Source organism: Parasteatoda tepidariorum, chromosome 9, assembly GCF_043381705.1.
Source record: "Parasteatoda tepidariorum isolate YZ-2023 chromosome 9, CAS_Ptep_4.0, whole genome shotgun sequence".
Classification (NCBI taxonomy): domain Eukaryota; kingdom Metazoa; phylum Arthropoda; class Arachnida; order Araneae; family Theridiidae; genus Parasteatoda; species Parasteatoda tepidariorum.
Genome location: NC_092212.1, coordinates 75,580,693 through 75,593,434, shown reverse-complemented (window position 1 = coordinate 75,593,434; position 12,742 = coordinate 75,580,693). Strand labels below are relative to the sequence as shown.

General features: G+C 32.2%; 1 protein-coding gene across 1 annotated transcript in view; it reads left to right on the top strand.

The window, feature by feature from the left end:
* The window catches only part of LOC107438365 (uncharacterized), a 109,707-nt gene that overhangs the window by 71,747 nt on the left and 25,218 nt on the right, over positions 1–12,742 (top strand). The window contains exons 30-33 of the mRNA XM_043044310.2: positions 1,679–1,776; positions 4,574–4,720; positions 7,393–7,522; positions 7,661–7,818. Of these exons, the coding sequence (XP_042900244.2) occupies positions 1,679–1,776; positions 4,574–4,720; positions 7,393–7,522; positions 7,661–7,818 (533 nt within the window). The remainder of the gene's footprint in view (positions 1–1,678; positions 1,777–4,573; positions 4,721–7,392; positions 7,523–7,660; positions 7,819–12,742) is intronic.

The following is a 12,742-nucleotide window of genomic DNA, read 5'->3' as shown; positions in this document are numbered from 1 at the left end:
TATATATATATGTATATGTATATATATATATATATATGTGTTTAGATCATACGATTACTCTACTTATCAGGGAATTTTAAAGCTTTCTAAGGTTTGAGGGATCAGCTATAAATTACGAAAGAAAGCAAGTATTTTTGTATTGTATTCAAGTACATGAGTATCAATTATATGAGTATCATCGGTATATAAGTATCAAAAATATAGTATATAGCATATAAAAATTTTAAAAGTATAATACACTAAATTTATAAACACACGTAGCGTAGTATGTTTTTTCCCCCTTTTAGCAAAAAATACATATTTTCAACAATATTCCCTATCGCTTGTTTGTCTGCCAAGGGGGTCGTTGAATTTAATATCTCTGCAGCTTCAAGTCCTAAAACGCATTGTAGGATATAAATATTTTTATTTCGTTAAACATTGGCAATTTAAACATTACTGAAGATTTTTTAAATGGTATTTTTACAATAAACCGCATAAGGAATTTGGAGTCATCTTCCTTATATGGAAGATAAGTCTATTAAGATAAGTCCTTTCATCTCATTAAGATTTCTTAAGGAGATAGCAATCAAATGCTTATGGTGATTATAATATAAAATTTTTGTATGAATCATTTTCAAATGTATAACCTTAATATAATTTTATAAATAGCTTTATATAAATGCAATGAGAAATATAGCTACCGTGGTTTAATCATAAATTTTGTGGTATGCATCATAAACTGAGTTGATAAACATATGCATGAAATCTTTCTATATGTCTTCTATCTACGCATGCCGTAAACTAGTAAAGAAACATTTAATTCGGAGTACAAATTAGTTTGGTCAGTTTTGATTACACTTTTTGTACTCCCAAACAAATTAGTTTGGGAGTACAAAAAGTGAACCGGTAACCTGTAAAATTATGCTGCATCCGTCGGAACAACCAGTAATCAGAAGGAGCAATGTCCGGTGAATACGGCGGGTGCGGTAAAATATCTCACTTGAGCGTTTCCAAATAATTTTTTGCGACTATTGCGACATGATGCCGTCCGTTATTATGCAGAAGAATAACTTTGTCATGTTTTTGCTCGTATTCCGGCCGTTTTCCTCGTAAGGCGCGACTCAAACGATTTAATTGTAGCCTATACCGACCGTCCGTCCGTAATGGAATCGCCAGGTTGTAGCAGCTCATAGTATCCCATTCACCATTCACATAGTGACACCATTCCATTCACCATTCTCGAAGAGTCGAAACCGTTCCCTACATGATTTATCAGTTGGAGCATTGTCACCATAAACTTCTACAAGCATTCGATGCTCTTCAGCTGCACTTTTCTTCCAATTAAAGCAGAAGCATAAAACTTCCCGCAAATGCTTCCTAGTAGTTACCACAAAATTCGAAAACAGGGTTTTTGCATGAAACTCAAAACGATATGAACTGAATATTATTGAAAGATATCGAACCTCTCTGAAACCACCGAAACCAGCTGTCACTATGAAACATTCATAACAGCCAGAGCCATCTTCTGAAAACGGACCGAACTAATTTGTACTCCCAATATTTTTTTTAAATTGGAGGAATCATGTAGACTAATTCCATAATATGTCTTTAATTGCCTATATGTATGCAAAAATTAAATGAAATAGATGAACGTTTTTTATGTATTCCCATTAATTCAATGTTTGCATTTAACTAGGGAATGTCGATCAGTTTGTAAGATGAGATTGATCAGTGACTGTCTGGCGCACTCAGAAAACTATGAACATCTTTCATTTCTCATAAAGTCTCACTTTGGTAAGTTACATTATTTAAAAAAGGTCTAAATAATTTTTACGAGAACTTTTGTCCTTGAATATATTTAAAATAAGCATGGTCAGTAACTTTTTCCATTTAATATTGTTTTATTAGTTAAGACGATATTGTTTAAATCTAAAAAATTTAAATTCAGAACAACAGACTGAGGATCTCCGTATTTATAGTTATATTAATTAAATATCCAGAAACGTTTTTTCAAATAGAATTTATATTTTTAAAAAATAGAGGGGCTCTGAAAAAAAATTAGTTGTTAAATTTTTCATCAATATTTTTTAGTAGTTGAAAATTGGTATAAAAGTCTAAAATTTTACATAAACAATTGATAATGGCCATTAGTTACGAAAATCATGAAAGTATAAAAGACTATCTTCGTCTTTCAAACTTTTATGAAAGTGTGCTAAAGGCCATTAAAATTGCTTTTATAGGAATGTCTAACATCCTTCTTTCATAGTGGTCAGGTAGACGGCTTCGTCTTCCTAGGGTAATTTTAATCGCAAGTAATTTCTTTTGGCATAAAAGTTTTAAAATTCTGCAACTGTGAACATTTATAAGTTCAAGGAAAATTTTTAAATTGAGAATACTTATCGAGGTTAAATTTTAGTTAAAAGTACCACGTTGGCTTTTAAGAAAAAAAAATACTATTTTCGAAATAATCTTAAACTATTAATTTATAATTTTTTTTCTAAAAACGTTTCAAAATTTTAAAGGGAAAAGCATATTTTGATTCCGCTAAAAAATCCATGTTTACAGACAACAAATTGGGCACCTTTTGAAAATAAACGACATTACGTATCATTCAGATAAGCAAGTTTGAGTTACAGTTATAGAGTTGGTAGAATATTTTTATTTTTAAAAACTTTATCATAGTTATTATTTGTTATAGTTATTATTAGAAACTTTTAGTTTTGGAATTATTTTCAAAAATATAATTCACATTACAGATAACAAATAACATATAAAGTAACATATAAGATATCAAATAACATGTAACAGATAAAAATTAAGAAAACATAAACGTCATCAAAATATAACGAGTCAGTACTGTGAGAAGCGGGAGGGAAAACTTTAAAACTTGTTTGATAGCTTAATGAAACTTACGGTATTTCAAATAATTGCATTTCAACTTCCCTCAGTCAATCAAACTGGTTTAGTTTAGGTATTTTCAGTACCGGCTTCCTATGCAATTGTTCGTTCGATTTCGATATCGTTTTTGTTTGTTATTAGATTTCAACTTAATTTGCAACTCCTTAGTTTCATGTTTTTTTGTTTTATTTTTAAAAAACAGTCTAAACATTTATATATTAAAGACTATTATCATGAAAGAGCTTGTATGTAGATAATTTTGCTAACTTTTTTTTCCTACCCTAACCATTTCAGTTCTTATCATCTTTCCCTAACCGTATATGAATTTTTGATATTTACAAGATAGCAATTAAAAAAAAATGTTAGCACTATGTTAAAATCATATAAAAAAAAATGCAAAGATCACATTTTAAATGGCTTTAAAAAGGATAAAGATATTATCTTAAGCCAGTGAGGCTTTTTAATCAAGTATAGAATTCGTTTTAGTACATATACTTAAAGTGAATAGTTTCAACTTTCATTGTGAAAACTGTTTTAGGCCATAAAAACAATTATAGCAAAGCAGCAACAAGCAAAAGGGCATCCCAGTATATAAAAAAAGTCAAATGGATATTTAAAAGGTGAAATAATGAAAAAATGGACAAAGGAAAAAAGTCAAAAATATTTGGAAAGTAATTTTTATTTTAAAGTAAAGCATTTCCTCAACAGCACATTGTTGATTAGGGGATTCATGGTGGTAAAGGCTCCACGATTTCAGAACCAATGGATTGACAATGTGGTCAGCATTGCGCATAAACAGCCTTTACTTGCCAAACTTTTTATTTTAACATACATTCGAAATATATGTTAAAGTCTGGCAAATGCAAGATGAGCCCCTGACTTCACTTAGAGCTCATCTCGAGATAGATAGACTATATGAGACTATAACTGTTATGGACAAAAACAGTTATAATTTCACATAATCAAACTCATATAACCGGATAGTCAGTGTATGTGAAACTAAAACTTTTATAGATTAAAACAGTTATAGTCTCACATAGTCAGATATCTCGTAGTCAGACATCACGTAGTCGGTCAGATAACTCATATAATTAGATAGTTTGACTGTATGAAACTAAAACTGTTATAGACTAAAACAGTTAGTATCACACATACTCAGATCACACTCATACTCAGATAGTCAGAACACATGAAACTAAAACTATTATAAACTGAAACAGTTATTACAGTTATAACAGTTAGCAGTTATAGCAGTTAACAGTTATAGCAGTTAACAGTTATAGCAGTTAACAGTTATAGCAGTTAAACAGTTATAGCAGTTAAACAGTTATAACAGTTACTGAAACGTAGTCAAACTCATATAATCAGACAGTCAGACTGTATGAGATTATAATCGTTATAGACAAAAACAGTTATGGTCTCACATAGTCAAACTCATATAATCAGATTCTCAGACTATATGAAACTAAGACTGTTATAGACTAAAACAGTTATAGTTTCACATAGTCAAACTCATATAAACTGATAGTTAGATTATATAAAACTGAAACTGTTATAGACTAAAACATTTATAGTCTTCCATAGTCAAACTCATATAATCAAATAGTCAGACTGTATGAGACTATAACAGTTATAGACTATAACGGTTTTTATCGGCATAAGTGCATTCAATAATATATGCTTACGTATTTAGATCCTTCAAATGCGAACATATCAAAAGCTGCTTTAAAGTACAAAGAGGATCTGATGCTTTCTCCTCGAATGCATAATGATTTGATGCGTAGATCAAGACAAATCGTCGAGGAGCCTGTTGAAACGGAAAAAACTGTTGTAATACCCTGTAAGTTGTATTGTTTAATATTTTTCTATGCAATGGTGGTACAGCACAAAGGAATATTTTTGAAGTTGGAAAAAAAATCAAATATTGAATTTTTATTTACGCTTTTCAACTTACCGATGAGTTCAAAATTTAAAATGTTTTCATAACTTCAAATTTATAAATAGAATATAATTTTAATACAAAAACTTTCTATGCAATAAATTTTACAAGCAATTTTTTAGTTATAGAAATTGTTTATAGTTTTTAATCAGTAAAAATAAACTAATTTTATTTACTTTTTTAACTAAAAATTGCTTCAAACTGTTGGGGCATTTAGTTGTAAGGAAGTTTTGTGGGAAAAGACTAGTTTGGGAACTTGATAAAAAATATATATTGCTGGGTCTTTCTTGGATGAGTAGTGTCTTTTACACTTCGAAACACTCTTTAGTCGAGAGGTAGTAGTTTTAAATCCGCATCCGTTTCGTTATGTATCCCACAGTGAACTGATCGTTATGAAACGGTTCTCAATAGAACACCGAAGTCAAATATTACTAACTGCGGTCAGTGTGCGGGTAAGTGACCACTTTAATCAGCTTGCAAAGGGACCGAAGGTGAGCGGTATCGGTCCTCATTAAACTGTTCTACGGTGAAGTGCTCGGCTTTGCAAGCAGGTCATCGGGCTACAGAAGCAGAGGAGCCATCCCCTCTGTGCAGGATCAAAATTGTGATGGCATGTTTTCGGATCATCCTCTGGGATGTTTCCCAGACCGTCGGTAATAGCACATTGTGCAGCTCTAGTTGCGACGTAAACCAACAACAACGTTTCGGGATGTCTTTCATTTCTGCTTTCTTATCCTGATCATTTTTTATACATTTCATCATTCTTTATACATTTTCACCATTTTTTATACATTTTTATACACTTATCATTTTCAAAGACGTAAAGGGTCTCCCCTGGCTGAGTTGTATTATCCTATAAACACTATAAAGTCTGGAGGTAGCGGGTTCGAATACCACTGGATTTATCTGTGTGTTATCTTCCTCTAAATTGTGTTATGTCCCGCAGTGGACTGATCATGAAGACAGGGTTCCCAGTAGAACACCGAAATCAAGCATCACTGCCTACGGTCAGTAGGCGGGTGGGTGACCACTTTGATCAGCTTATGTATGGACAGAGGGTGCGTGGTATAGGTGCTCGTTAAACTGTTTTACCTTAAATTGCTTGACTTCACGCGCAGGTAGTCGGGCTACCGAAGCGGAGGATCAAAATTGTGATGGCACGTCTTCGGATCGTCTTCAAGGATGTTTCTCAGACCGTCGCCAATGGCTCATTGTCCTGTTTCAGTGTGACGTAAATAAAATATCTACCTGCCTCTTTCCTGTGCTACATATTCTCTAATTTTACTAGGAATTTCTAGCAGAACTTTATAATATGTACACAAGCATGCAAATGTATGTGTACCAATAAATAAATAAATAAATACTATACGCTAGGGGTTTCCCCTAGCCGAGCGGCATCGCTCTTCAAACACTATATAATCTGGAAATAGCGGGTTCGAATCCCGCTGTAGCCTTGGATTTATCTTAGTGTTGTCTTTCTCTAAATTGTGTTATCTGTTCTTCAATTTGTGCCGCAGTGGAGTGATCGTTAAGATACGGTTCCCAGTAGAACACCGAAGTCAAGCACCACTGGCTGCGGTCAGTGTGCGGGTGGGTGACGACTTGGATCAGTCTGCATAGGGATCAGTCTGCGAGGGTGTTCGGTATTGGTTCTCGTTAAACTGTTCTACCGTAAAGTGTTCGACTTCGCACGCAGGTCGTCGGGCTACCGACGCAGAGGAGTCATCCCCTCAGCAGAGGATCAGAATTGTGATGGCATGTTTTCGGTTCATCCTCAAGGATGTTTCCCAGACTGTCGCCGATAGCTCATTGTGCAGCACTACTGCTACGTAAATTAAATACCTATCTACCCCTAACCTATACTACATATTCTCCAAATTTACAAGGAATTTTTAGTCGCACTTTATAGTAAGTACACAGGCATGCTAATGTATGTGTACCCATAAATAAATGAATAAAGTACGTTAGGGGTTTCCCCTGGCCTAGCGGCATCGCTCTCCAAACACTATATAGTCGGGAGATAGAGGGTTCGAATCCCACTGTAACCTAGGATTTATCTTCGTGTTGTCTTTCTCTAAATTGTGTTATCCGTTCTTCAATTTGACAATATTTTGTAAGCTGCACTACGTAATTGAGAACTCTTGGCTGCATATGTAGGGGAAAACAATAAGCTTAAGAAATGCGAAGGTATGGGTCTCCCAGACCTAGTGGTATCGCCCGTCAAACGCAGTGCGAAGCGTGAAGGTGGCGGGTTCGAATCCCGTCGCAGCCCTGGATGTATTCTTTGTGACGTTCTTCTCTAAATTCTTCTATCTGTCCTTCTACTTGACAAAGGTTTATAAGTCTAAATTGAGTAAACAAGCCTGCAAATGTATGTAATTTCAATAAAGCAATACGTCGGTAAATAAAATTTAATGAAAAGCCATAGCTAACAAAGGCCTTAATAACTATCTTCTTAAAAAAATCATTGTTGAACTTGAAACAAAATTGACATATATAATGTAATTAACAAAATGCAAACTTTACATCGATTACACTGATATTTGACTCTGATAATTTTTTCCTTAAAATAGTGCTGATGAAAGAAAGAGCAAGATCCTGCATTTATTTGGTTCATAGAGATGCCGTTGATGCATGCTGGCCGGGGTTTTATGATTTTGTTCTTTACCTTTGCAACAGAATAAAATTTAAACCCCTATCTTTGTAAGTTGTTTTTGAGACATTAAATTTTTGATCTATCGACTCAAATTTCGAAAACATTAATGCATGTTTTAGAAGAAACTGATTTCAGTGTTATTTGAATGTAGTAAGTGTTCCCTAAAATGCATTGACTTTTTGCAGGCCTATGGTTAATGCGAATCAGTGTCTTCAAGATATTTTTAAAGTCTGCTCAGTTGAATCAAATTTAATAATTAGTTCTTTAGTGGAAACTTACCTGAATACAACTGTGCAATTAGTTGAAGAAAACATCCCGGATGCACCAAGAGATGTCATTGATGGTACGTAATATTTCTATTAAAATAATATCATACCCTCGATCGATTAACCGGGATGGTCCAAAAATGTTCATCTATTTTTGAACTATCCCGGTAATACCCTGTCTTTTGTCGAATTTATGGAAGTTTCGATGCATGTCCTAGAATGTTCGTGTATACAATTGATAATTTAAATGGGCATGAAATTAAAAGTGTGATCATAAACTTTAATATATATTAAAGTTTATGATCACACTTTTAATATAGAACTCCTAAAATAAGTTAAAATATTGAGAAATTTGGAAAATAATAAAAAATAATGACAAGAGAAGAAAATTATTAAAAATATTTTTCAAAAATGTTTTTTTTTATAAATATTTTTGAAAAATATTTTTAATAATTTTCTTCTCTTGTCATTATTTTTTATTATTTTCCAAATTTCTTAATATTTTTAACTTTGTATATACAGTAGAGACCCGATTATCCGGGCCCCGATTATTCGAGTTTCCGTTTTAACCGAGCTATTAAATATTTCAAGGATTTTTTTTTTCGATCTAGTTCATTTTTTATTTTTATAACTACCGCTGAAAAAAATTCTGAATTTTATCTTCCTAACACACTGGAAAACAAGCTGACGAACAACACGAGATTACCGATGATTGTTAATATCGTAAAAAATGAATCTGGCAAGATGATGAAGACAGAGGCGATGAAAATCAACATGTAAAAATCTCTCATACAAATGGACTAAAAGCTATCGAAAGTGCTATTAAATATACATAGAACAACAAGACACTTGCCTTGTTATCCCTGAAGAAATGGCGCAACATTACTGCAGAAAAGCGCCAAAGTAATGTAAAACAAAAAACGAGTAAGGACTTTTTTATGTAAAAACTCCTTAATTCTCGTAAAGTATGATCGTTAAATGTTTTTAAGTAAGCTTTTTAATTATAATATTAGTTGTATGTAGTGTATTCATATAAATTTTGTATTTGTTAAATATATTACATTTATACGTACTCGTTTATTTTCCTTTTTTATACTCTTCTCTCTAACCGAGTTTTTCGGTTATCCGAGTTAGTCGTGGTCCACATTAACTCGGATAATCGGGANAATAAGGTTTATTTGATTTTTTGAAAGTAACGCTTGTTTGTAAGAGAAACTATTTAATTAATTTGAATATATATAATCTAATGATATATTAATATATAGAAATGTAATAAATATTTAAGAAATAAAATAATGTGGTTTTTGAAATATATTCAACTGCAATTACACCAATTATAAAAATTTGAGATTTTTTAACAATATTTAATTTTAAATTTATATTGAGTGAGTAGTTTTCAGTAAAAAAAACCAAGACTTCAACATCAAATTGAATTTCGCAATCTATTTTAATATTGTAAAATAAAATGCAAAATATGCAATTTTAATCCAATGCATATATTTATAGATCTCTGTATTTAAATTTCGTAATATATTTGAGTAATCAGTCTTTGAAGTCAGTAAATTAGTTTTTTCCTTTGCATTAATCAGTAAAGTTGAACTTTATTTTATTTTATTATAGGTGTATTTTTATAAATTTCTGTATTTGTTTGGACTTATTCATATTACAATATACCACAATATCTAGTTTTAGACAATTTTTGATTTTATTAATCTTAAACACACGGAAATAAGTTTAATTATAATTCTATTAATAAAATGAATAAATAATTTTATATTTTTTAATTTTTTTTATCATTACCTAAAAGAAATTTTTACAAAATTCAGCAATGGAATAATTTTGGACTGTTTGCAAAAGGGTTTTGAACAATTTAAAAATTGATTGTTGGATCAGGAATGTAGCAACTATATTTTCTACACTTTTATTATTGCAAACCGCAAACTTTTAGGGATATACGTGGTGGATTTTACCTAAATTTTGAAAGCTCACTACTTCAAATATGTTGTCATTCCAAGGAAAGGATTGCTATGAAGTCTTTTTCTTCTAAATACAGCCAAATGGCGTTCTTTTTAAATTTGTCTGCTTTTTCTTGATAAACCTTTACCTTCTGTCTGAATCTCTATCTCCACGGACTGCAAAATATAATGACTCTTTCGGTACACCAAATTTCAGCATCGTTGTTGCATATCTTTGTTCTGCAGGGCGGCTTGCATGGTATTGTTCACTACACGTTTGCAATTAATGATTCTCGAACATATCAAATGTTAAATGTTCTATTACAAGGTACATCTTGCGAATTTTTCTGATCGCCTTCGGAAAACAGTCATAAAGACAGCAGATGCGTTAATGATTTTTTTTTAATTTAGAGATATTTTGGACAATTTAATTTGTATTTGCAACATTTATATTTTAGTAAACCAAAAGCTGACAGTAAGGACTGCCAAGCTGAAGTATTTGGCGTGTGTTCCATGCAGGCTCGATTGCTTATAATGAAGATATTCTATCAGTTCCAAGGAATTGTTCTTAAAATTCCTATAGTTTTTAAGACTTCTCATGTCAATGTCATGAGGTTAATTTCAGGTATTGAATTTTCATTATTTACTTTTTGCATGCATGATTTTACCAAGTGAAAACAATTTCTAAATATTATAGTAATATTTAATATTATTTTTCAACCAGTAAATAAATAAAAAATTGTGCTGATACATTATATTCTCGGGTAAACATATTCAGATTGTCTATTAAATAACTGACCATTTCGAAAGTTTATAAAAATATTAGTCCTCTTTGGCGACCATATTGGCCCCCTTTCAAATTTATCTTGCAAACGTTAATGGTAACCAAACTGATGAATGAGAATGCACAGCACAACTGTCTTTAAATATTTTATTTTATAACTGCCTTTGAATAGCCCATCCAATTTAAGAATTAAAAACTCCTAATAACCAAACAATTAAAAAATTTTTTTCTTATGCCCGGAATACCCGTGTTTATTTCTAACTCTGTATACCAGATAACAGTATTTGACTATTTTTTAATGTCATGTAGTTTATTTTAAACTAGATGTCACCCCTCATCGAATATGCATTTCTGTGATCTGTCCAAGAATTAAAAATGGGGCCGGGATAGCTGGGCCCATGTTCGAGAGTTCGGGCGTTCGAACACCGCAGGCCGAAGACTCTTCGTGTAGTTGGTGACTGATGCACGTTAAAATTCTGTCGAGCCGCAAAGTCCTCCATGTTCGCATAACAAACCAATACCTCTGGGGATACTGGATTGGAGATCGATCGTTGTCTGATTCAGGTCAAAATTACGATTTGTGGATGAATGAATGGATGTATGAATGGATCCGCCTTATAAACAGGTGTGACGTATGATGTGGCAGAAGTCGAATTCTTGGTCATAGATGGCGCCACTGAAAAACAAGAATCGCACTCTCTGCCTTAAATTTGCTTGGTTTCACCAAGCAGGCTTGCCCGTGTGGCAAGTGGCATTAGAATCAACCAACCAACCAGAATTAAAAATAAGTTCATTGTAGATACACTTAGTTTTGTATAATTGTTTTGAATAAAAAAAAATGGCTTCTTTTATGACTGTTTTCTTCAAAATTGTGCTATTATTAAGGGATTAATCTATTATGAATTCATTTTTGAATGGTACTTTAAATTGGTACTGGTCTAGCTTTCAAAGAACACTTTGTTCATAACTATTTAGACATTATATATGTAGATTATGAAGATTAATCTAGAAATTTGAAACTGTTTTTATTTTCAGAGAATGAAAAACTTTTAGTAGATGAATGCTTGATGACAGTAAATGAAGATGAAGCAAATAATTGCCTTCCTGACCTGTATCTTATCCTTTCTGGATTGAGTGTGGGTCTGTTTGAGATATCATCGGAAAATAAGTATATTTCATAATTATTTCTTTGATTCTAATTCCAGAAGTTTCATTAATAAAAAAGCACACCCTATGCGGAATTGGGAATTACTTATGGCTGCAAGTTTAAAACGATGATATGGTCACAGGTTCAAAATTGAAAGGAGAAAACTAACAAAATAAGGATCCTTGGGTTTTGGTTGTCCCTAATTTCCGAGTCAAATTTTTAGACATCCATTTAGGGATGGAAGAGCTTTTTAGGCATCTTCCATTGATATTCAAAATATAATTGGTATAGTAAAAGGAATTTGGGTAATATAACTGCAAGCCACACTTTTTAAAAAAGGCAAATTTCTCAAACTCTAGAATTATTTCCAGATAAAAAATTTGCAAGATTTCTTGATTTCCCGTAGAAAACAGTACAATAAACAGAGACATACGGTTAAGCATCCAGAATTTTATAGTATTTATTAGGTCCATCTAATGAAGCCTCTTAGTTCCTTGTAGGTGGGTACGTAATAAAGCCGAGAGCAAGATCTGTGAATCTTGTGAACGACAAATCGGCGGTTGACATCACAATAGTTTCGCCATTCCCTTCAACACAAGAAGAGTTTTCGGTGTCTTGATCTCCTTCAATTTGTGACCATGGACTATTAGAATACGATATTCTTCTTCACGCACAGATGGCAGCTCCATAACGCTCTTTAACTTAGAAAAGTATAGTATTTCAGATAACTTACATTAAGTTAACCAACCAGATATACCACATTCCGCATTTCATTTGATAAAACATAACCCAACTACTGCCCAACTTTAATGACTATTATCTAATGAAAAGCCTACCTCCAATGTCTGGTTAATTTTAATTTTTTTGCAGTTTCGAAACTCTTCTAGTTGAAAAAAAAAGTATAGTTTTTTAACCATTTCAGTTGTAAACGGTTACAAATCCGTAAAGGTAGAAGAATGTTCTTTACCGTAAACTTTACGGTTGATTGGAAAGGCAGACGGCTATCTGCTATTTTGATGTAATTTTACAATGAAAATTCTAATCGTGTGACAAATTGTGGAGAATTATAAGACTTATCATGTACTTTTTTTCGGAAATTATTATTTTTTTTTAAA